Source organism: Oreochromis niloticus, linkage group LG7, assembly GCF_001858045.2.
Source record: "Oreochromis niloticus isolate F11D_XX linkage group LG7, O_niloticus_UMD_NMBU, whole genome shotgun sequence".
In the NCBI taxonomy this organism is placed as follows: Eukaryota; Metazoa; Chordata; class Actinopteri; order Cichliformes; family Cichlidae; genus Oreochromis; species Oreochromis niloticus.
Window position 1 is genome coordinate 62097427 of NC_031972.2, and position 26533 is coordinate 62123959.

A 26533-nucleotide genomic window follows, 5' to 3' on the forward strand; every position below is an offset into this window, starting at 1 on the left:
CAGACACCTCCACCTGTGGTCTTACCAGAGAGAGAGGCCTGCCGGTCCGTGCGGAGCAGATGAAAACCCTCCAAATTGAGCGTGTCTGGGATGTCCTCACAGAGTCACGACTCTGTAAAACATAAGACACAGGAGGAGGCAAAGTCTCTGTTCATGCTTCTCATCAGGGCCAGCTCATCCATCTTGTTCCGGAGTGAGTGTACGTTGGAAAGGAAGATCCCAGGAAGAGCAGTTTGTAGTCCGCATCTCCTCAGACGCACGAGTGCGCCGGCTCGCTTTCCTCTCCTTCGGCGTCTCACTTTCCTGATCAAAGTCTGTAGTAAATCTGCCGCAGATGCGACAAATATTGGAAATAAATCCACAGGTTTTGTAGTCCTGTAGTTAAGAAGCTCTTCTCTGGTGTAAGAATATCCAGAGGAGTGCCCAGACTCACAAGTTATGCACAAAAACAAAACAGAAGTAACGCACTGAAGTACCAGGGCATCCATGCGCGGCGCCATCTTGGAGTACATGACTTAATAATTGATCAACAAATCGATTTACTCTGCCTTACAGAAAACTGGTTGCAGCAGGATGATTATGTTAGTTTAAATGAATCAACACCCCCGAGTCACTCTAACTACCAGAAATCTCGAAGCACAGGCCGAGGGGGCGGTGTGGCAGCAATTTTTCACACCAGCCTATTAATCAACGAAAGACCACCACAGACATTCATTCATTCATTTGAAAGCCTGATGCTTAGCCTTGCCCACCCCAAAAAAACTCAGAAACCAGTCTTACTTGTTACCATCTATCGTCCACCTGGGCCTTACACAGAGTTTCTCTCTGATTTCTCAGACTTTTTATCTGATTTAGTGCTCAGCTCAGATAAAATAATTATTGTGGGTGATTTTAACATTCATGTAGATGCAAAAAATGACAGCCTCAACATGGCATTTAATCTGTTATTAGACATTTTGGCTTCTCTAAAACTGTAAAAGAACCCACCCACCACTTTAACCACACTCTAGATCAGGGGTCGGCAACCCTCGGCACGCGGGCCACAGCTGGCACGCGAAGGGTTAACTGATGGCACGACCAGTACTGGACTGGCCATCGGGCATTTGCTCGGTGGCCCGGTGACTTTTTTTTCCCTTTGTAACGGTATAAACAATGAAAGGTGGTGGTTTGTACAGATGCTGGTCGGTGTGTAAAAATAACTCAGTTGTGTGGTGGTGGCTATGGCGGAGCTTCCTCAGATTCAGTAAAATTAGCAAGTGGTGGAGGCCAGCAGGTGGATGAGAGAAAAGGGAGGCAAGAGGAGAGACCTGAGGCGGCCGCCGGTCCGAGTGTCAGGTGAACTGAACTTCAGGTAAGAAGTTATGACCTGCAGTCTATCTGGGTCAGATATAAACCAAGTTTAGGTGGAGTTTATTTTCGTTGTGCTGACTTTTTACAGTCAGTTACAATAACTCGTACTGCGTACTAGCTAGCATGACGGAGTTTCTATACAGCTGAGTGGGTGCTGTGATGTTAGTGATACCGTAGTGAACTGTATTTTATTCATAAGGTTAGTTAGTAGAGTTGCCTGTAAAAAGACGGAATCGTCTCGTATTCAGAGAAAATATTACGCGTTTCATATTGAGCTGAAAAGGAACACAGTTTGTCCCGGATTTCAGCTAAAATGAAAAAAAAGACACAACGCTGGATTTATTCTGTCGTTACGCTGTCAGCTGCCTCTTCTTCTCCCCCCTCCCTCTCCTGTTGCTACTTCAATCATGAAACTGATCAATGATCAGTTGATCGGGTTTTCTCTCGTGTTTGTTTATCGCCCACTTTGCGCCAGAAAGAGGAAACCAGGTGGATGTCGCGCTAAACAACAGCAGCACGTTTAAGCTTGATCAGCTGTTGTTAGAATTTATTTAATATTAATTTCTAGTATCAGCTGATGTTTGCTGGAGCCACAGCTGTAAAGCTGCTGGTCATGATGTCGGTTTGGTTATCTGGTGAGAGGGAAACATGCAGATGAAACCAGGAGATGTCCTTACTGAATCATCAGAGCTGAACAGCTGATGGAGAAACAGGTTTACCTTTTAGGTGACATGAATGAGTTGAAGGGAAGTTATGAACTGTTTCTGAGAGACAAATAACACCAGGATCCTTTTCTACGTAGCTGACAGCTGGTAACTGTGCAGGGGCGGGTCTAGCAAAGTTTTGCCAGGGGGCCAGGTAGGGCATTAACAGGGAAAGGGGGGCACAAAGAAATACTTTCTTATTCTCATTTAAAATGTCTGGCTGTTATTAAATAATTATCTGAAGCTTACAACCAAAGTTTTTATCTGACGTAAAATGTATAGAAATCATACATATAACATTGAAGTAGCTGGAATCCACAGCTGTGCATGTTCATGGAGCTGCATTTTCACCTGCTGGACATCACTACCTGACAAGTTTAACTGTCTTTAGAACATTGCAGAGGCCTTATTGACAGTATTTGGCTCTACATATCTGTGTGAGCAGATTTTCTCTCACATGAGTGTCCTCAGGTAGCCGCCTGAATGCTGGACACTCGGAGACCTGTGTCTCTGAGTGGGAGACCAGAGATCACATTAGCATGTGTATCTCTGTATTAACAAACATGCCATATTGGCCCAGTGTATTTTTCTTATCATTGTTGTGAGGAGACCATAAATAGCATTTGTATTTTCTGTATTTGCTGTAATGGAGTTCTTGTTATGGAACTTTTTTTTGTTTTTGTTTCAAAATAGCTGATAACTATTCACTGATAGCTGCCAACATCTGCAAACAAATATACTTCTATAAAGTTGTTCTATATAGTGTGTAACTGTTAATATAGAGCGTTATTAAATTTATTGCTAATGAAATCATATGGCACACTGACTTCTGAGGAAATTTTAAATGGCACTCGCCATCAGAAAGGTTGCCGACCCCTGATCTAGAACTTGTGTTAACATATGGCATAGAAACTAAATATTTAACAGTATTTCCTGAAAACCCTCTCCTGTCTGATCATTTCCTGATAACATTCACATTTACGATAATTGATTACACAGCAGTGGGGAGTAGACTTAATCACAGTAGATGTCTTTCTGAAAGTGCTGTAACTAAGTTTAAGAATATAATCCACCCACTGTTATCATCTTCAATGCCCTGTACCAACATAGAGCAGAGCAGCTATCTGAACGCTACTCCAACAGAGGTCGATTATCTTGTTAATAATTTTACCTCCTCACTACGTACGACTCTGGATACTGTAGCTCCTGTGAAAACTAAGGCCTCAAATCCGAAGTACCTGACTCCCTGGTATAATTCTCAAACACGTAGCCTAAAGCAGATAACTCGTAAGCTGGAGAGGAAATGGCGTGTCACAAATTTAGAAGATCATCATTTAGCCTGGAGAAATAGTTTGCTGCTTTATAAGAAAGCCCTCCGCAAAGCCAGAACATCTTACTATTCGTCACTGATTGAAGAAAATAAGAACAACCCCAGGTTTCTCTTCAGCACTGTAGCCAGGCTGACAAACAGTCAGAGCTCTACTGAGCCAACAATCCCTTTAACGTTAACTAGTAATGACTTCATGAACTTCTTCACAAATAAAATTTTAATCATTAGAGAAAAAATTACCAATAATCATCCCACAGATGTAACATTATCTACAGCTACTCTTAGTACCATCGATGTTAAGTTAGACTCTTTTTCTCCAATTGATCTTTCTGAGTTAACTTCAATAATTACTTCCTCCAAACCATCAACGTGTCTTTTAGACCCCATTCCTACAAAACTGCTCAAAGAAGTCCTGCCATTAATTAATTCTTCAATCTTAAATATGATCAACCTATCTCTAATAATCGGCTATGTACCACAGGCCTTCAAGCTGGCTGTAGTTAAACCTTTACTCAAAAAGCATCTCTAGACCCAGCTGTCTTAGCTAATTATAGGCCAATCTCCAACCTTCCTTTCATATCAAACATCCTTGAAAGAGTAGTTGTCAAACAGCTAACAGATCATCTGCAGAGGAATGGCTTATTTGAAGAGTTTCAGTCAGGTTTCAGAGCTCATCACAGCACAGAAACAGCTTTAGTGAAGGTTACAAATGATCTTCTTATGGCCTCTGACAGTGGACTCATCTCTGTGCTTGTCCTGCTAGACCTCAGGGCAGCGTTCGATGACCATAATATCCTATTAGAGCGATTAGAACATGCTGTAAGTATTACAGGTACTGCACTGCAGTGATTTGTATCATATCTATCTAATAGACTCCAATTTGTACATGTAAATGGAGAGTCCTCTTCACCCACTGAGGTTAATTATGGAGTTCCACAGGGTTCAGTGCTAGGACCAATTCTGTGTACATTATACATGCTTCCCTTAGGCAGCATCATTAGAAGACATAGCATAAATTTTCACTGCTATGCAGATGACACCCAGCTCTATCTGTCCATGAAGCCAGGTAACACACACCAATTAGTTAAACTGCAGGAATGTCTTAAAGACATAAAGACCTGGATGGCTGCTAACTTTCTGCTTCTTAATTCAGATCAAACTGAGGTTATTGTACTCGGCCCTGAAAATCTTAGAAATATGGTATCTAAGCAGATTCTTACTCTGGATGGCATTACCTTGGCCTCCAGTAATGCTGTGAGGAACCTTGGAGTCATTTTTGACCAGGACATGTCCTTCAATGCACATATTATACAAATATGTAAGACTGCTTTCTTCCATTTGCGCAACATCTCTAAAGTTAGAAATATCCTGTCTCAGAGTGATGCTGAAAAACTAGTTCATGCATTTATTACTTCCAGGCTGGACTACTGTAATTCATTATTATCAGGATGTCCTAAAAACTCGCTGAAAAGCCTTCAGCTGATCCAAAATGCTGCAGCAAGAGTCCTGACAGGGACTAGAAAGAGAGAGCATATTTCTCCTGTTTTGGCTTCCCTTCATTGGCTTCCTGTTAAATCCAGAATTGAATTCAAAATCCTGCTCCTCACATACAAGGTCTTAAATAATCAGGCCCCATCTTATCTTAATGACCTTGTAGTACCATATCACCCTATTAGAGCACTTCGCTCTCGCTCTGCAGGCTTACTTGTTGTTCCTAGAGTATTTAAAAGTAGAATGGGAGGCAGAGCCTTCAGTTTTCAGGCCCCTCTTCTGTGGAACTGTCCCGACCAGCCAGGGAAAGAGGATCGTTGCGTGACTGTAAGGAGGAAGCATAGTCTTAAACAGAAGCCCCAGGTACACCAACAACCTGTTCATGTGTCTAACTGGTTTTTCCTACTCGGCGACACACCCGCCGCGGATAAAACTCTGGTAATTGGTGATTCTGTTCTGAGACATGTGAAGCTAGAGACACCAGCAACCATAGTCAATTGTCTTCCAGGGGCCAAAACAGGTAACATTGAGAGAAATTAAAACCTGGTGGCTAAAGGTAAACGTAAATTTAGTAAAATTATAATTCACGTCGGCAGCAATGACACCCAGTTACATCAATTGGAGGTCAGAAAAATCAATACTGAGTCGGTGTGTAACTTTGACAAAACAATGTCGGACTCTAGAGTTTTCTCTCGTCCCCTCCCCAATCAGACCAGGATTGACATGCTCCCCTTAATTGCTGGCTGTCTGAGTGGTGTCCAAAAACAATGTGGCCTTTATAGATAATTGGGAAATTTTCTGGAGGAAACCCGGTCTTGTTAGGAGAGACGGCATCCATCTCATTTTGGATGGAGCAGCTCTCATTTCTAGAAATCTGGACAAATTTATTAAACCCCCCAAAACATGACAATCCAGAGTTGGGACTTCTCTGCAGCTTCTCTTCCCCCATTACCACCCAAAACCCCATCCCCTTACAGACTCAGGATGATTATGTGATTACATGAATAAACACCCATACTTTTTTTGTTAGTCATACTAACTATCAGAAACCTTGACGAACAGGCCGAGGGGGTATTGTGTCAGCAATTTTCCACACCAGCCAATTGTTTGAAGCGCCTTGAGGCGACTTTTGTTGTGATTTGGCGCTATATAAATAAAATTGAATTGAATTGTTTAACCAAAGACCAACACAGACTTTTAATTCATTTGACAGCCTGATGCTTAGCCTTGTCCACCCTAGCTGTAAAACTCAAAAACCAGTCTTATTTGCGATCATCTATTGTCCACCTGGGCCTTACACAGGGTATCTGATTTATTGCTCAGCTCAGATAAAATAATTATTGTCTGTGATTTTAACATCCACGTAGATGCTAAAAATGAACATTTAACATTGTTTCCTGAAAAGTCTCTCTTGTCTGATCATTTCCTCATAACATTTAATTGTACAATAATTGATTACACAGCAGTGGGGAATAGACTTCATCACAGTAGATGTCTTTCTGAAAGTGCTGTAACTAAGTTTAAGAATATAATCCACCCACTGTTATCATCTTCAATGCCCTGTACCAACATAGAGCAGAGCAGCTACCTGAAGGCTACTCCAACAGAGGTCGATTATCTTGTTAATAATTTTCCCTCCTGACTACATATGACTTTGGATACCTTAGCTCCTGTGAAAAATAGAGCCTCAATTTAGAAGTACCTGACTCCCTGGTATAATTCTCAAACACGTAGCCTAAAGCAGATGACTCGTAAGCTGGAGAGGAAATGGCGTGGCACAAATTTAGAGGATCATCATTTAGCCTGGAGAAATAGTTTGCTGCTTTATAAGAAAGCCCTGCGCAAAGCCAGAACATCTTACTATTCGTCACTGATTGAAGAAAATAAGAACAACCCCAGGTTTCTCTTCAGCACTATAGCCAGGCTGACAAACAGTCAGAGCTCTACTGAGCCAACAATCCCTTTAACGTTAACTAGTAATGACTTCATGAACTTCTTCACAAATAACATTTTAACCATTAGAGAAAAAAATACCCATAATCATCCCACAGATGTAATATTATCTACAGCTACTTTCAGTACCATTGATGTTAATTTAGACTCTTTTTCTCCAATTGATCTTTCTGAGTTAACTTCAATAATTAATTCCTCCAAACCATCAACGTGTCTTTTAGACCCCATTCCTACAAAACTGCTCAAAGAAGTCCTGCCATTAATTAATGCTTCAATCTTAAATATGATCAACCTATCTCTAATAATCGGCTATGTACCACAGGCCTTCAAGGTGGCTGTAGTTAAACCTTTACTTAAAAAGCATCTCTAGACCCAGCTGTCTTAGCTAATTATAGGCCAATCTCCAACCCTCCTTTCATTTCAAAAATTCTTGAAGGGGTAGTTGTGGTGGGGTGTGGTCTGCGGTGCCATGCAGGAAAGACGGATGCACCTGCACAGCGTCTGCAATCACACCCCCAGAGTTAAAAACACAGGGTTCGTAAGGGTTGGGAAGTGTGTGAATTGTGGTGCGATGTAAGTGTTCAAAAAAGAAGGCTCATAACACCGTGCCTTAATCAGGCCACAGTGGTGCCGAAACCCAGGACGCGGGACGGCGGGCCCACACCAGAGCCAGGGAGGGGGAGAGCTGGCCCAGAGGGTGGCCGAATTAGCGGCCACCCAGCGGAAGCAGGCAGCGGAGGCGTACCGCCAGCAGTAGGAGCTGGAGGAGCAGACGGCACGTCACCTGGAGAGGATCAGGGATCTGGCGGCACTGCTCCGGGCCTGGTCGACACCACCACTGCCACCCCCACCGGTGTATCCCAATGATGGGTAAGCGGTGGAGGAGCCACATGGGGCACCTCAGCAGACAGAGGTGGTGGATGAGGCGCGGGGGGGGGGCGCGTCTTCCGGAAGAGGGGAGCAGCCGTGTGAAGGGCTGCTCCTGCCGGGAGCGGTGGAGGAGCCACTCCAGCCGGAGGTGGCGGACAAGGCGCGTGAGGATCTCTGCCTGCCGGAGGGGAGGAGCCACTGCGTGAGGGCTGCTAAAGCCCGGAGCAGCGGAGGAGCAGCTCCAGCCTGAGGTGGATGAAGGGGGAGCGGGTCTGTGCCTGCTGGAGGCGGAGGAGCGGCTCCAGTCAGAGGTGCATGAGGCGCGAGCCGGGCTGTGCCTGCTGGAGGCAGAGGAGCCGCTCCAACCGGGAGTGGTAAAGCAGCCGCTCCAGCCGGGAGCGGTGGACGAACTGTGCAGCAGCCTGGTGGCCGCTCGCCAGGTGGCCAGCCTCTGGACCTGCGTCGCCGCCACCTCTGGAGGCGTGGGCGGCCCCCGCAAGGGACACTGCCCTGTCGTCGGGTTGGGAGTGGGAGTAGGTTCGGCCGGATGGCTCCCCGGCCTCAATCGAGTGATGGGAGTATGTGGTGGTGCGTGGTCTGCGGTGCTGTGCATGCAGGTGCAGGGAAGGCGGACGCACCTGCATGATGTCCGCAATCATGCCCACAGAGTTAAAAACACGGGGTTTGTAAGGGTTCTTAAGTGTGTGAATTGTGGTGTGATGTACGTGTTCAAAAAAGATGGCTCATAACACCTACTTCTGGACCCGCCGTGCCTCAATCGCGCCACAAGCTAACAGATCATCTGCAGAGGAATGGCTTATTTGAAGAGTTTCAGTCAGGTTTCACAGCCAAACAACACAGAAACAGCTTTAATGAAGGTTATAAATGATCTTCTTATGGCCTCTGACAGTGGATTCATTTCTGTGCTTCTCGTGCTAGACCTCAGTGCAGCGTTCGATACTGTCGACCATAATATTCTTAGAGCGATTAGAACATGCTGTAGGTATTACAGGTACTGTACTGCAGTGGTTTGTATCATATCTATCTAATAGACTCCAATTTGTACATGTAAATGGAGAGTCCTCTTCACACACTGAGTTTAATTATGGAGCTCCACGGGGTTCAGTGCTAGGACCAATTCTGTTTACATTATACATGCTTCCCTTACATTTCAAAAACATTTAGCAACCCCCTTGCCCCTAAAGGACAAATATAAAATGCTGCCTATAGGTTTTGAGACGTGGAACTGTACAGTGCAGCTAGGGTAAACCTGAAAAGGGGCATCAGACAGCCCCAAGCTGGACTAGAAAAACAAAATTGAGGATCACCTCCACAGTAACCACTCAAGACAGGTGTGGAGGGGAATCCGTAACTTCACCAACTACAAACCCAGAATCAACGCCATGGATGATGATGCTGCACTCGTAGAGAAGTTGAACTGCTTCTATGCTCGGTTCGAACAAAAAACACCAGAAGCAGCTACATCACATCCACCAGCCAATATCAGTCACATCTTCACTGTTGAGGAGCATGATGTGAGGCGTGTACTAAGGGCAAGAAAGCAGCAGGACCCGACAGCGTCTCTGGAAGGGTGCTAAATGACTGTGCAGACCACCTCACAGGGGTCTTTACTAAAATATTCAACCTGTTCCTAACACAGGCCACCGTTCCACCCTGCCTGAAGTCCTCTACCATCATCCCCATTCCAAAGAAAACTACCATCCAGTGCCTAAACAATTTCTGGCGAGTGGGTACTACTCCAGTCATCTCGAAATGTCTCGAGAAACTGGTCAGAACTCACATCATTCAAGAACTCCCAGCCACATTTGATCCCCACCAGTTCACATACAGGACAAACAGATCAACAGAAGATACCATAGCCATAGCCCTCCATACAACCCCAAATCACTAAGAACAAATGGACAGTTACGTAAGGCTTCTCTTTATTGATTTTAGCTCGGCTTTTAAAACGATCATCCTTGCCAGACTGGTAACCAAATTACACGACCTCTGCCACCCTCACTCCAGCTGTCTCTGGATCAAGGACTTCCTCAGAGACCACCCACAGAGAGACAAAGTAGGGCCCCACCTGTCCTCAGCACTCAGCCTCAACACTGGCTTCCCTGGGGGATGTGTGCTGAGTGCCCTGCTGTACACCCTATACACTCCCAACTGCACGCTCACCCACCCGTCCAACACCATTGTGACGTTTGCGGACGACACAATTGTGATCGGGCTCATCACTGGGGGCGATGAGTCGGCATACAGGGACAAAATGGAAAAACTGTCATCATGGTGCAGCTGAAACAACCTGGTTCTCAACAACACAAAAAACAAAGAAATAATTGCTGATTTCAGAAGGAACAAATCTGACCCTCAGCCCATACACATTAATCAGACCTGAATTGGACTTGATGGATTGTCAGGGCATTACGGCAACCGTACTCAGGAGCCTCGCAGAGTAATCCGGGTCCAAACTCCGCTAGCTGTAATGCTCCAACAATCCATCAAGAGGTGCAGCTTCGTAGCTTACCAAAGTCGTACTAAAACATTTTTTGACAGAGTTTTGAGCTCCTCACTCCTTATTCTGTACAGTTGTGTACAGTATTTTATTCTTATTGTATTCTAATTTTTGGTATATAACTTTTGCACTGTCCACTTCCTGCTGTGACAAAACAAATTTCCCATGTGTGGGACTAATAAAGGTTATCTTATCTTATCTTATCTTATCTTAACTGCCCAATATTTTTCAGGGCTATTTCATTGTGGGACAACCGCATTTTTCACTCTTCACTCTTATATACAGTCTTGTGTATATACTATATACTATTTTTATGTATTTATTTATTTAATTTCTTATTTTTTTAATTCATTATATATATATATAGTTAGATATATAGTTATATATATATATATATAGATATATATTATTTTTGTCCCTCTTAATACCGTGCCTTTTTCCTTGCAGTGGACGGGTTTGCATACAGTTTTCGCACAATGACAATAAAGTTTCTGATTCTTTTATTTAAATGTTGCCATGGTAATACCTGTTGAATTACTGGAAACTCAAGTCCTTCAAACTTCTACCAGACAGAGAAAATGTGTTGTGTGTGTGTGATTAAGCTAAAAAAAGAAAAGAAAAGAGTTTTATGGTCTCTGTTGTAGCTGAAATTTAATAAGTAAAACAACATTTTGAAACCCCAATTTCCAAGCATGAGTTTTACTTTAACGTGTACTGGGACAGAACATGTGAAGATGGATTTGCTGTACAGTGTGTTGTAGAAAAATGCGGTGCAATTGATCCCACTTCTAGTAAGGGCATATATAACTGGAAACATCTCCCCTGTTTGAATTTTACAACTGTGTAACTTTGTTTCAAATTTTAAAAAAGTCTCAAAGTTTGCTGTTCTATTATAGACTAAAAATCTTTGGTAAAAAAGACAAAAAAACATTTCTTTTATAAGGTTTTTGTTTTCAATAACTTTGACATTGAAATTATTTTAAATAAAATGAAATAATTTCCACAAGAGGGCATCCAGGTGTAATTTATCCATTCCTGTACAAGCAGAGCTCAGACACATTTTAAAAGCGTTTGGTTATGTGTTGACTTTGCCATCTTTGACCTGTACATTCCTGTATTATAAGCTTCTGGTTTATAATTTCCAGGCATCTCTTTGTCTGTCTGTTCTTCAGTTCTTTGCCCTGGAAAAGAAAAGAAAAAGTGTCATAAATTAAGACAGTTTTTTGATTTGATTTGATTTTTTTATTCATTTATTTTTTTGCCTGTCCTGTCCAGGTCTGTACCAATCAGAATTATTGTCTGAATGATAAGAAAAATGCCCAACAGATTTATTTTCCCAAGTCGATCATTACAACATTTGCTATACTGGTCCACTGGATTGTCATAGTTTATTAAATTTTTATTATTTATGTATTTATTTTTTTTTAACTTTAAAGTTAATACAATCAGAACAGACAGGACTGAGGGATGGGAAAGAGAAAGACAAAGAAAGGTTGGGAAGAGAATTAATAGAAGGAGAGGTAAAGCAAAACAGAGGAGAAGAGGGACAGAGAGAAAAGACACTAAAAATCTTTTTGATAACCTGCTGAAAAAAAACAAGCAAAAACAAAACAACACAATAGGGAAACCACAGCAACAACCAACATAAGCACGAGTAACAGTTAATAATAAATATTGAATGTTACCGAGCAGCATGGAAGACTGATAATGCATGATGTGTTTGGAGGCCGCAGCCAACCAAGATAGTGTGTGTCTGTGAGTACCTGTTTAGACACCTGTGTACAAACAGGTACTCAGGTGCAAACACTTGTGTGAACACCTGTGTGTGTAAGCGTGCTTGTAATACTAATGGATCTCAATGTAACTTCCAGTTTGTTTAGTTATGAAACAAACAACCTCTTCTGAGAAGCAGTAAACAATAATTGTGCTCCACATATCACGACTTTTAAAAACATGGCTTAAAAAAAACTTCATTATGTAGTACCTGAGTGAAGTCCCAGTATATCCCCATTCCTTTCTGAATAGCCTCCTTACAGTTGTACAGGCCAGGCTCAGTTTCTTCTGTGCCTGTGTCAGCTAAACATCGGTTGTCATTGTACTTATGTGACTTGATGCCACCAATGTAGAGCTCACCCGTTCCACGATAATATGTGTACTTAAAAGATAAAAGAGACAAATGTCAAAATGTGATTAGGATGTAAAAAAGTCAAACAAGTGACACAGACAACAGGGTTTCAGACCACAGGGGATGATCAGAAGCATCTGTACCTTTGTCTGTTAACAAAGGCAATAAAGACACTCAATCTGAATTAGGCTCCGCCCTCCACAAGGAATATTTCCCTATTCAACTTTGAACTGTGCTTACAATGGGACTTCCTGTGCGTTCTAAAAATACCAGCTGCATTGGAAGCAGTCAAGAGCTGAACAAAGAGATTTGAAAATGGTTGACTTTTGTTGGAGTTTTTTTTTTGTTTCCTTGATTTTTTTTAACTTTACGAACACACCTCTAATCCTGATTCTTGACAAACATGTAGCTACTTCACTTACTTGAGAAACATAATAGTGGCAGTTGTAGGCAATCGGTGTGTGACCTGGTACTGGACCTTGGTCTAGGCACATGTCAGCATCAAGGTTCTTCATCTGTCATCAGGAGAACATTATGACGGATGCAGGCAAATCATTAAAACACAAAGGTTCCCACACATCCTGCAAGACTTCTCTTTACCATACATACTAAGCAACAGAGAAAAGTAAACTCACTCCTCCATATGCGAGTAGGTTGTCCCAGGGATCCAGCTTTGGATACACATTATCCAGGTACCATTTGAAAGGTTTACAGTTCAGCCTTTCTCTGAGTTTCTTCCTCTCTGAAATGTCGCCTATGTCAATTCCATGATTCTGCAGAAACAAAGAAAAAGATGTGAATAGATTCAGAGATTGTGACTGAGGAAGAATCTAAAGAAAGATTTTCCTTAAATGTCGATGTTAAAAACACAAAGAGCACACAAAGCCTAATATCTCCTCATGACTCAGTGAACAGGAGAATGAAATATCCTTTAGAGAAAACATAATTTGTTGTCTGTGTCAGTGCTTCAAAACACCTCAAATGGGATGTTCCAAGCCAAGTTAACGTTGTGCTTGTATTCATCCATCCAGATCTCTGCAACTCTGAGGGCATTTCTCTTCATGACAGGTCTCAGGTCAGGCATGTAGGGCTTGTGGGCCCTCTCGATGTGGGCGATCTTGGAACATGGAACAACTTCAACACTGCCTCCACATGTCCATACCTACATGAAAAAAGTGCATTGTAAAATTTAGATAATTGATCACTCATGACAGTGCGAGGGTAACAAAGGCATTTTAAATCACCTGTGGACTATAACAAAATCCAGCAGGTCCAGCTCCACAACTATTCTTTAAAATTATTACTATGAAAGAGAACTTCATGACTCTATGTGGTCTTTACTCACACGAATTCCCAGCTCAACATTTTCTCCACCATACACTTTCATTCCTTCATCAAGGCCTCCAATTTCCCCCAGAAACTTTCTATCAGCAACCAGGATCCCCATGACAGATGGACTCCTAAAGTCAAAGAAGAGAACTCTTTGTTACAATTGCTGTATATTATTACTATAATTAAAAATAAATTGAAATATCATAATAATAGAGATAATATGGCCGTTATGTTGGTTAAACACTGGTTTCACTTGAACTTACTTGCCAGGCAGTGAACCATCATTAAGTTTGTAATACTCGGGTGTAAAACTCTCATACATGCACCACAGAGCCCAGTCGAAGGCGTGTGCAGAAGCAAAATATTTAGTAACCTTGAGATCATCAAAGCTGATTTTATCAAACACCGGGGAAACCACCACAGTTCTGTCAGCTTTAATCTGTGTCAGCAGAGGTTCAGCCCTGTATGAAGGAGGGGAAAAAGAAATGGTGGTTCAAAAAATGTTACATAATAAGTGGAAGTCACACCCAGCTGTCGCATTTAATGTTCACTGCACTTGATCTTGATCTTTTTTATATTTCTAATGCTACACCAACCATTCACCTTTTAACTAATGCACAGGGTTGGGATACGATGACACTGCTGTTTTAAAATTAAGTCTTTGACTAAAAGATTGTCTAAGCAGCATCTGTGTCATCACCACCAGCAGCATTACACAAGTTGATTACTGTCTCAGTAAATCTGCTCAGTGGTTGTTGTGTAGTTGTACAGAGATCACTGGGCAGTGGGTTACTGGGAAGTTGCAACTGTGTGTAAAATTTGTGTGTTTTTAAAAAGGTAAACATATTAATCTCAGCAAGTTTATTCTGAAACTGTGACACCAGCCAGCTATGGCCTCAAATCAGTGGAACGAACAAGTTCAATTCAATTCATTTCAATTTTATTTATATAGCGCCAAATCACAACAACAGTCGCCTCAAGGCGCTCTTTATTGTCAGTGAATGAAAACATGTATTTTTGCCATGTTCCTACCACATCTCATGGACTTCGATGTGTGCGTCCAGGATGGCCACCACGTCAGCAGTAGCAGCCCTCCACCCGGATGCTCTGGCATAAGCGAGACCTCTCTGCTCGCTGTGCCTCACTCTCACAATACGGAGATTAGGGTTCTCCTGCTCAAGCGACTTCACATACATGTCAAGGTCACCCTTCAGATTTTCTGAATTGAAAAAAAAGAACTTTAAATAATTATTTGGAGAAGTTTTTTTTGTTTGGTTTTTCCCTGCGTTTTCGGCTGGATCAGTCTTACTGTCGTCAGCAGTTTAACCCTCTGACTTGTAACACACAGGCGACATATTCAGGGTGTATACTGTCTCTTGCTGCATAACAGTTGGGAAAGGCTTCAAGCAAGCAAGAAAACTGGTTTGATGACAAACATGCATGACATGTTTGTCATCAAACCAATGCACTTCTCTGCAGGAGGAGTGCATTTGCAAAACCACTGTTTTAAAGGTTAAGTGATCAGAGTGGTCAACTATAATGTAATTCAGTGCTTTGTAATGATCTTTTTGTAAATGTCTTGTGATTGACTAGAAGTGTTTTGTTCATCTGTAGGTAATCTGTACTTTTTCTAAATATTCTTAATTATTTAAACATCTTCCAGTACCCATCTCTGTTTGCACACTACAACCTGGGTTTGTCATTTGTATCTGTACTTTAATCTTAATAACTGTACAGTACTCTGTTTTTGTAACTATTGTTCATGATGTAAATATTTTTTCTGTTTTTCTGTTCTGTGTCCTGTTCTCTTTGTATATGCGTTTTTTTGCTGCTGTTGTTTGTTTGTATATGCATTGTTTTTCTTTTCTTGCTACTGTTACAACCAAATTTCGCCTTGTGGGACAATTAAAGGACTATTCTATTCTATCGAACAGTGGCAGTTGTCTATCTAATCTTCACTTAGGCTTTAATGATTAGCTTGAATTGGTAGACATAAAGAGGAAAGGAATGTGAGAGGCATGTTCATAAGACAACAGGTACATTATCAGTCTGCACTCATTGGCAGTAATTTGCATGGCCTATAATTAGAGTTGTTTGTTAAAATAACCAACCTACCATTAGAACTATTGTCATCCACCATTATTATCTCCTTCAGCAGGTTTTTAGGAGTGCGGTCGATGATGCTGCGCAGGGCTCTTTGGAGAACAGACAGGGCTTCATCCAGGTAGATGAGCACCACACTGAGACTTGGCAGGTCCTTGGGGTAACTCTTTTTCAAACACCTATTTATTAAAATGAATAATATGAAATATCACTCTATTTGATCAGAAATATGAAATATTTTAGCAAGAAAAGAAATGGATGGAGTTAATTGTCTGGATTTTTTTTCTTTTCATGTTCATGAGAGGTAATGAAAGATTAAAATTATAAAAAGTTGTACCGAGGATCTCTGGTATCTGGAAGAGGTCGATCCAGAGGGAGGCGGTCGCTCAGAAAAACATTGTACCCATACTTCTCATACAGGCTCTGAGCCTCTCTTTGGTCATCCTCAGAGAGATTTGCTCCCCACTTCTTGAACAAGTATGAGTTGGGGAACAGTTTTTCAGACTTTTTCATTGGAGCTGCCTCATTTTGGGGTTGGATATTTGCATCACCTTCCTTCTGCTTCTCTGCTTGCTTTTGGACCTCTGCTGATTTTCTGTGTCTGTCGCTGTCTTCTTCTAACATCTTCTGCATGACATCCTGCTTTTTCTCAAAACGTCTGAGTGCATCGTCTTCAGCAGAAAACAACATGAGCAAAAACATGATCAAGGAAATGGAACAGTTAATATTCCTACTAAACAGAATAAACACACTGCACAAGATAATGTTAGAATTACAGCATAAAACACATTTATAGTAAAGGTACAAACACCTGTGTTATAATTTGACCTCATCTGTCATTAATAACAAAAGCTCAGTTAAAAGCCATTTATCTTTTTTTATAACCCCACATACTCTTGTTCCATGACAGTCTTTTGTATTTTTTTTTTCCTTCTTTTTAATTATAAATATTCTTACAACTTGATTACAGCTCTATTTACTACTGGATCTCTCCTTATTTGTGGTGCAAATACTAAGGGTACCATGAAATCATAATTAATATTAATATGTGACTGAACTCACTTAGATTGCTGATGCTTGCCTCCAGGTTGGAAAAACTCCTGATCATACGCGGTGTGTCCAAATCTTTATCGGTATCCACACCAGGTTGGTATCCGTTCTTCAGAAACATGCCCAAAAAGAGGAGGCCCACTATGGTCACCAGTAAAAAGAATGTCCGCTTTTTCCACGTTCCCCTCATAGTGACACACTGACCTCCTAGTCAGATAATAAAACTTCAGAGACACTCAGCAACTGAACTGACGAGATCAAGTAGTTTGTACTGACTGTGGTGAACAATAACTGGTTTGTCCTCATTACCCTCATAGTGATAACTCATAGAATAGAATGAGATTATAACACCTCAGAGAACCTCATGGCAAGCTCAGCTACTGACCTGACGGGATCGACTAGTTTGTACCTACTTTGCATAGTATAAAACGGTTGGGTTAACTCTACATGGGCAGAGTCTTTGGCATCCCTGCCCGCCCATTCGAGGCACAGGTGATCCTGCTGTGCACTGATGTCACAGCTACTTTAATAAAACACTTGAAGTTCGATGTCACACCCAAAATAAGCTCACCATAGTTTCATGACACGTGAATCTTGCTTCATTAAAAATAGTTCTAAAATAATTCTTCCTGCAACTGCAGCACAGTCTATGATGCGGTGAACCTATACTCAGATTAAAAACAAACATTAGCCACTTTCATAAGTTCTTTTTATTTACAAGTATTCCAGTATTTTAAGAAAAATGTAAATATATCAGATCACTAAACGCTCAACTGATAACAAACAGAAGATCTATAAAAATTACATTTCAAAGACCCACTAGCCCCAAAAGGATAAATGTCAATCATAAATGTTGCATCAGTAATAGCTGTTGAAATACTGGAAACTCAAGTTCTTCAAACTTGTACCAGACAGAGTAAATGTGTAATTAAACTAAAGAAAAATAAAAAAAATATTGTCTTATGATCTCCATTGTAAGTGAAATTTAATAAGTAAAACAACATTTTAAAACTGCAATTTCCAAGCATTAGTTTTACTATGATTTGTACTGGGACAGAATATGTGAAGATATTTGTTGTACAGTGTGCGGCTGCATGAGGTATGGTTTTATATGGAAAGGCAATGTCATTCATGCCACTTCTAGTAAGAGCACATCTAATTGGAAACATCGTGCGAAGATTTCAAAACTGTGTGACTTTGTTTCTCATTTTGAAAGTTTGTTGTTGTATTATAGACTAAATTTTTTGGGGGGGTACAAAATCAAATTACATTGTTAGGATTTTTCTTTAAAATAACAACTTTGACATTGAAAATATTTTACACAAATTACACCTGGATGCCCTCTTGTCCACAAGAGGGCATCCAGGTGTAATTTATCCACTGCTGTATGAGCAGAGCTCAAACACACTTTAAAAGGGTTTGACTATGTTTTGACTTTGCCATCTTTGACCTGTACATTCGTGTATTAGAAGTTTCTGGTTTATAATTTCCAGCCATCTCTTTGTCTGTCTGTTCTTCAGTTCGTTGCCCTGGTAAAGAAAACAAACTGTTAAATATCCTGTCGGGGTTTTTTTTAGCAATGAGTCACACTAAAGTCATTCAACCCCTTCTGAGACGTAGTAAACCATAATTGTGTTTCACATATCATGACTTTTAAAAACCTGGCTTAAAAGAAAAAAACTTCATTATGTAGTACCTGAGTGAAGTCAAAGCCAAAGACAGGAAAATATGGTGAAGCATATCTTCCCTTTGGCTTCACCTGCACAAGTGCCAAGGTAGGTCTCCCCTGCATAATTGGTTTTCCCTGCGTCGGGAGCAGCGCTGGGCTCTCCAAATCACGGACAAACAGTATCCCACATTCTTGATTTTTAGTTCACAAACACTTCTTGTAATAACTAACTACTCCTGACATTTTGGACATGTTAGCTCTTTATGCAGTAAAGTTACAGCGGGATACAAATAATATCAGGCTGATCCTGCCGTAATTTGTTCCCCCGGTTCAAATCACGGACAAACAGTATCCCACAGCTGTTTTTGTTTTTGAACCCATTTTGCACAGAGAGACATTTTTTTGAAAAATGTATTGATAGCAATGTTGAATATTATTACACAGGAAAAAAAACAACTACACATAAAATAATTACACCGTGACGCCTCTGCCTTTCTAAATGGAGGGACAGTAACTGCGTGTGTATGTAAGCGTGTAAAAACTGAAGATAGTCAGATTAACAGTAACAGTATTTTGTCTCTATCTGCCATTCTGCAATTCATCTCATGTAAACAATAACGTGGCGCACAGCGTGATGTGAAAAGAGGCACATACCTTTGTCTTTGCGTGACGAACTCTGTAATCCTCGTCCACACGTAAACGCAAAAAAGGAGTTTTAAATAATCTCCGTTTTTGGTGAATCGCAACGCCGTTTACGTGTTGACGAAAAGCCCAAACGCATAGAAACAGCTGAGTTTTCAAAAATACCCGTGTAGGAGTGGACGTAGCGTAAAAGAGTTAGTGGTATATTTTATTACTACCTGTAATTTATTGCCGTTTACTTGTATTTGCTTAATTGTTTACTAAATGTTTGAGGTGTGAAATAAACCGCAATGGAGTTTGTAAACAAAATATGGGTGTGTGTGTTTGGAGGATGTGTTTGTGCTTGTTAGGTGGTGGGGGGGGCGAACATTTTTCTTGTAAAAAAGGGGAGCCTGGCATCGTGGGATCAATGAATTCTTATCTTATGTTATTCATTTGTCTTGCATTTGTACCTTTGTGATGCTTCTTAATCTCAACCATTGTGTTGAGAATTTGCATAATTAAGATTAAGGAACTGACCTCACAGCCCATTGTTCCTTCAGTGGGCTGGTTTCAGTCATTATGCAAATGTACTGTTTATAAGATTGGGGAAACCTGCAGTCAGCTGAGACTGAAGAAGTCACTTGGATGAGTGACGAAACGTTTCTCCCACAAAACGCTACGTCCAGATTAGGGATGGGTATTGTTTAGGTTTTATCCGATACCGGTGCCAAACCGGTACTTTTGAAACGGTGCCGGTGCTTAAACGGTGCTCAAACCGGTGCTTAAAGAATGGGGAACACAAACTTTGTCCAAAAACCTCTCATGTTTAGCTGTTTTCCACTTTTTCTTTGGTCATTTTAGCCTTTTTGGCCAGGGTGAAGGGAGCATCTGCCATCAAACAAGAAGACAGCCGCATGTAACTACAACGTGTTTGCTAGTTCACCTTACATGCATTAATGTAATAATGTGGTTAGCATACTCAACGTTAATTACACACGAACAACATGAAGCTACTCACGCAGAGAAGAACGGCTGCTGCTGCCATCATCATCCGTGATTCTGCTAAGCTGGCAGGGCTAGGGGCCAGGACTCTACTCTTCGGGTTTTAGGGGATGTTGCTAACTCCGGGTCGATAACAGGCACCACACCCGCAGTAGATGTGCTCGGTGTGAGGTCTCGCAGCAAGCTATCAAACACGGCGCATTTCTCGGCTTTTAAAAAAACGCTATGCGTCGCCAGGTGTTTCATCAGATTTGAGGTGTTACCTCCTTTGACAGTATCACAGTATCAGCTTAAAGCACTTGTTGCAGGCTGCTGAGTTTGCATCTTTTGCTGTGAAGTACAGCCAGACTTTTGATCGCTTCGCCTTGGGCATTTTTAATCTGTAGCTCTGCTCTAAAAGGACGTACGTACCTGGCCCCGCCTACTATCCTCGGAAACGTAAAATAATTGGCTAGAATTGGCTCAGGGGAAAAAAAGCACCGAAATAAAGCACCGAAATGTGCGCTGCTTTTCGGTCTGGTTACTACCGTTTATGTCAGAACACACCGGTACCCATCCCTAGTCCAGATGAACAGAATCAACTTTTGGAGATGTGGCAAAGACTGAACTACAGTTTAAGGAACTTTGTGTTTCTGTGGACAAAATAATTCTCTTCAAGCCAGTTTGATGGAGCTGATGTTTCAGCTGTGGTCCATAACCGCACATACACAAATACATGTGCTTAGAATTGGACATTCTGTGTGTGATCTAAAAATACCAGCCGCAGTGGAAACAGTCTGGAGTTGAACAGAGAGATTTAAAAATGGTTGACTTTTGTTGGTGTTTTTTTTTTTCCTTGATTTTATTTGAACTTTCCTGATTCTGAACAAAGAAAAAGATGTGAATCAATTCATAGATTGTGACTGAGGAAGAATCTAAAGAAATATTTTCCTTAAATGCTGATGTTAAAAACAAAGTGTTTTTAACAAAACACCTCAAATGGGATGTTCCAAGCCAAGTTAACAGTGTGCTTGTACTCATCCATCCAGATCTCTGCAACTCGCCTGCTGTCTCAGTCTGTTCCAAACGCCAGCGAATTTCCCGGCGCTTCTTTGTTCTTCGCCTCAGGTAAGCATTGTTGTTGTCCGTGGAGCGTAATGAGTTGCCCAGGACGGGTCGGGTTTAAAAGTGTCAAAGATTACATGTGCAAACTTGTAATGTTGAGAAGCAATCTGCTGTTGTAAACTATAAAACCAGAAGATTTTAGAATGTAAAACAGAGCAAAAAATAAATAAAAAGCTAATAAGGTGCATAGTCTGTGCGGAGCAGTTAGGAAGGAGTCTGGACGTGGCCACGCCATCTTACTTCTACAGGCACAGATGATCCTACTATGCACTCCTTTAAAAAAACACCTGAAGTTTGATGTAACACCTTCATTTTTAATGTACTTCTCAATAAATAGACAGCTGTTGTGTGCACCCACTTTAAATTTATTGTGATCTTCAATTTACTGGCTGTTGTTTGGGTAACTTGTAACTTCTGTTGTCTCGTTACTTGATGTCTGACCATCTTAGTTGTAGATTAGAAATGCTGAGCTGCTAATACATTTATGTTAAACTTATCCTGTATCATAGTTCACGGACAGGAGGTGTATGCAACAAAGGTATGCACTGACATTTCACATGACTCTTCTCACACACCCTACATGATCTGTCATCAGTTGACATCCTGCAGGACAGCCATTCCCAAAGTCAAGAATGCTGCAGCCCACAGATCCTCCAAATAAAAGTAAAACAAATGTTTATAAAGAGCAGGTGTATTCAGGCATCGGTTTGTCACAGTTTATTTGTGGTGAAGTCACATCTGAAACACATCTGAGAATGTTATTACCCCATCCACACCACAGTGCATGTTAAGCCATCTGAGTTCACCCAACATAAGGAAAAAGAAATGAGCAGTTTTATTATATAGGGTAGTGAAAGAAAACTGAATGAATTTTGCTAATGAACATAATCAGCCTTCACTGCATGTACAACGGTTGTTTGACACATTAAACCAGACCATGTGAGAAAAAAGACATGGAACTACAACCCCCCACCCCTGGCAGTGTCACCAAAAATCCTGTAAATTCAAGAGTTAATATACAACTTGTTGCTATCTATCCCAACATGTGTGATGTGACTGGGCTCTGTCTCCTGGCGAGGGACTGGACACTGTTCCAGTCTGGAGTTTCCCACAGTGATAAAATGCATGGGTGGGTATCCTTGTATCCCCTCGACTTGCTGCCTGAACTTGATGATCAATCAGAAGCGACTGAAGAAGATGAGTGAAGAAACGTTTCTCTCACTGAAAGCACTACATCCAAATGAAAAGAATCGACCTTCTGGGATTACCTTACCTAGATGATGAATCTTGCTTCTAGTACAACCCTTTAATTAAAATAAATAAATGAATGAATGAATTCTGTAACTGCAGCACAGTCTATGCTGGGGTGAAGCTATGCTGAGCTCAAAGTTAAACATTAGCAACTTCTATAAGTTAATTTTATTTCCAAGTATTCCAGCATTTGAAGAAAAATGTAAACACATTAGTTTCAATGATGGGAATTGTGCCAACCCAACTGAAACAAAGGCCCGAACATGGGTCTATTTTTTTCTTGACAGAAAAAAGCCCTGAGAGAGCAAGAGTACAAACCAGAGAATAAGCCAGGCACTAATAACACCATAAGCAATTCAATAAACTGAGGTATTACACACAAATCTTAATCAGGTGTATTTCAACATACTAACCCCAACCACCAGACATTACAAAGGTGAAGATGCATTTTGTTTTAAGATTCGTTCATTATTAAAGCTGAACCTTGCAAAGCTTCAGATGACCACAAAAGCAAAAGCTGTTTAAACAGTAGCAAAAAAATGTAATTCAGGCAAACAGTCATCAAGTTTCCATTTGTAGGGAAAATGTTTGTATCACAGTTTTTCATTATGGTGTACTACATTCCAGAGAACTTTATACCACAAAATAGTAAGCCCTCTGTTCCCTTTTAGGCATGCATCCTGATGTTTTCTCTCCAGGTGTTGCAATGATAATGTGTTGAACTACTGGAAACTCAAGTTCTTCAAACTTTTAACAGACAGAGAAAACGTCTAATTAAACTTAAAAATAATATTTTATGGTTTCAAATGTAGCTGAAACTTAATAACTAAAGCAAAACTTTATAACCTTAATTTCCAAGCATGAGTTTTACTGGGACAGAATGTGTGAAGATGGATTTGCTGTACAGTGTGTAGTAACATTAAAAATGTTGGAAGCAAAAGTAAATATATTGTCTTCAATAGAGCATCCAGGTGCAACTTATCCACGGCCCTATGAGCAGAGCTCAAACACACTTTAAAAGGGTTTGATTATGTGTTTACTTTGCCATCTTTGACCTGTACATTCCTGTATTAGAAGTTTTTGGTTTATAATTTCCAGGCATCTCTTTGTTTGTCTGTTCTTCAGTTCGTTGCCCTGGAAAAGAAAGCAAAGTGTTTAAAAATTCTGCCAGTTTGTTTAGTTATAAGACAAACAGTGCTCATTCAACCTGTTCTGAGATGCAGCAAACAATGATTTTGTTCCACAAAACCTGGATTAAAACAACTTTGCTTTGTAGTACCTGAGTGAAGTCCCAGTATATCCCCATTCCTTTCTGCACAGCCTCTTTACAGCTGTACAGGCCAGGCTCAGTTTCATTTGTGCCTATGTCAGCTAAACATCGGTTGTCGTCGTACGTATGTGACTTGATGCTGCCAATGTAGAGCTCACCCGTTCCACGATAATATGTGTACTTAGAAAGAAAGAAGGTGAGAGAGAGACACAGAGGTCAAATGAGATTAGCATGTTAAAAAGACTAACAAATGACAACAGGGTTGCCGAGTACTGGATACAGCAAAGACATTCATCATAACTGAGGTCATAAGTGCTGAATGTTGTACCTCGGACACCTCAGGATGTTACACTAGAACTTCATATCAGTTTCATTTGGATCATGAATTCATGGTGCACGATCCCTGTGAATGTTGTAATAAATAAATAAATATCTTGCATGCTATAGTTGTCATGCTCTGTTAGTCCTCGCAGGTTGATCTGCTTTTTTGTTATGTTTTTGTCATGTTCCCCTTCTTCCCTCTATATGTGTGTTTGTGTGTGTATGGCCTGGTGTGCTGGTTTACAGGCAATGTCAGGCCTGAGACATTCCACTGAAGCGCTAAAGCCAGTCACGCCTGTCGTCATTCAAGATTCATCTGCTGCTACTGACGATCCTTGTCAGCAGCTCACTACTCAGCAGAGCGGCTGGACTTCAGTCTACGCTTCAGTTAATGTCATGTCAGGTTTTGCCAGGAACAAGGAAAGGAGAGGTTTGGCAGGAGCTGAGCACGGCTGTAAATATTGTGTTTGGATTTCACCTCGAAGCACGAAATAAAAAGGGAACACTGCATGGGAGTCAGGAGTTTGCAATGGAGGGAATCGCATTTTAAGACCTGTCTGCAGGTCAGTGTTTATTTTTCACTGTAAACAGGAAGTCTTTCAATTGGGTGCCTGAAACCTGACAATAGTGACACCCTGAGCTGATGCACCACCATCAGACTTGGAGGCTGTAAAGCCAGTTTGACACAGTCGATGTTTGCTTTGAGATCCATGGTGAAACTGTAGATCCACAAATGCTTGTGCTTAGAAAGAGACATCCTGGGTGTGATCTGCAAATACCAGCTGCACTGGAAACAATCCTGAGCTTAACAAAGAGACAAGCTTTGAGACGAAAATACTCAAATGTAACTCTTTAAAGCTTGAACCATGAAATAATTGCCAGAAAATTGTTTGTTTGTTTGTTTTTACTTTACGACTGCACTGCAGTGCAACAATCATGATTCTTAAGATGATTATAAAGTGCTTCACGTACTTGAGGTCCATAGTAATAGCAGTGGAAAGCAATCGGTGTGTGACCTGGTACTGGACCTTGGTCTATGCACATCTCAGCATCAAGGTTCTTCATCTGTCATCGGGAGAACATTATGACGGATGCAGGCAAATCATTAAAACACAAAGGTTCCCACACATCCTGCAAGACTTCTCTTTACCACACATACTAAGCAACAGAGAAAAGTAAACTTACTCCTCCATATGCGAGTAGGTCGTCCCAGGGATCCAGCTTAGGATACACATTATCCAGGTACCATTTGAAAGGTTTACAGTTCAGCCTTTCTCTGAGTTTCTTCCTCTCTGAAATGTCGCCTATGTCAATTCCATGATTCTGCAAAAAACAATCAACTTAAAGTTTCATTTGACTGAGGAAGAAACCAAAGAGAGGTTTACCTTGAATATCAATGCTAAAAAAGCTAAGAGCACTCAAAGCCTCATGAAACTATTAATTAACCAATGATTTTTGCATCTCTTAAGAGAAAACATAATTTGCTGTTTGTGTCAGTGCCTCAAAACACCTCAAATGGCAAACTCCAAGCCAAGTTAACGTTGTGCTTATATTCATCCATCCAGATCTCTGCAACTCTGAGGGCATTTCTCTTCATGGGAGAACTCAGGTCAAGCATGTAGGGCTTGTGGGCCCTTGCGATGTGGGCGATCTTGGAACATGGAACAACTTCAATACTGCCTCCACAAGTCCATACCTACATGGAAGTACACCTTAATGATCAGTGATTATTCGTTTGCATTACATTATGCAATTCATTTACTTGCTACCTGCACCTTTAGTTTCTATGTTATAGTTGTTTATAGTCATTTTAAATGACCTGTGGATTAGGACACCTGTGATTGATATTAGATTTGAAAAAATAACTGTATTATAAAATAAGTGAATAAGATGTAACAACGGTTGAAATTAGTTTCTTGTTTCTAGTGTGTGGAGAAGGTTTTATCATGGCACACATCTGTTTACATGGGAGGAAACTCCTCATGTGATGCGACATTTAGCAATTTGCAAGTGTGCAACACATCAGAAGAATGACTATGAAATTACAAAGGGAAACAATTTTACTGACAAAGGATGAACAAAAAGCAGCTCCCACAGCTGAGCAAAAGAAATGGCTGAAATGTGGAGCGCAACTAAGAGATGACTTGATGATTTGTGAAGGAAAACCAATACTTCCAAAATCTCTACACAAAACAGCAGCCTTAGTGACACATGGAGTTACTCTCCATTTGTCAACAGGAGGGATAGTAGATATAATCTCCAAAACACTTTTACACTCTAAATTTCGAAACTTCAGCAAAAAAAATTTGTCAGAACATGCATGATTTGCCCAAAAAAACCCCACAATGCACAAAGGAATCTCAGACCAAGAAGAAGTCATTTTCCCACACCACCTCATCCTTTCCACACAATCCACATGGATTTTATTGAACTAAATGAATGCCAAGGCTCAAAATACGCTCT

The 26533-nt window shown here is 41.0% G+C and overlaps 2 protein-coding genes across 2 annotated transcripts; both read right to left on the reverse strand.

Annotated features, from left to right (window-relative positions):
- Positions 1–10636: 10636 nt before the first annotated feature.
- Positions 10637–17179, reverse strand: LOC100690199 (probable polypeptide N-acetylgalactosaminyltransferase 8). The gene is made up of 11 exons (XM_005471131.4): positions 16842–17179; positions 16117–16450; positions 15792–15958; positions 14709–14895; positions 13940–14137; positions 13690–13804; positions 13321–13506; positions 12980–13117; positions 12767–12859; positions 12204–12374; positions 10637–11400 (listed from the first exon to the last, which is right to left on the reverse strand). The coding sequence occupies exons 1-11, from the start codon at positions 17017–17019 to the stop codon at positions 11281–11283; spliced, it is 1887 nt and encodes a 628-aa protein (XP_005471188.1). The 5' UTR covers positions 17020–17179; the 3' UTR covers positions 10637–11280.
- A 4751-nt stretch (positions 17180–21930) lies between these two features.
- On the reverse strand, positions 21931–25936 carry LOC102075693 (probable polypeptide N-acetylgalactosaminyltransferase 8). Its single transcript, XM_005471130.4, has 5 exons — positions 25581–25936; positions 25256–25393; positions 25043–25135; positions 23759–23929; positions 21931–23613 (listed from the first exon to the last, which is right to left on the reverse strand). Exons 1-5 carry the CDS (start codon positions 25686–25688, stop codon positions 23494–23496), a joined length of 630 nt encoding a protein of 209 aa, XP_005471187.2. The 5' UTR covers positions 25689–25936; the 3' UTR covers positions 21931–23493.
- Positions 25937–26533: the final 597 nt, after the last annotated feature.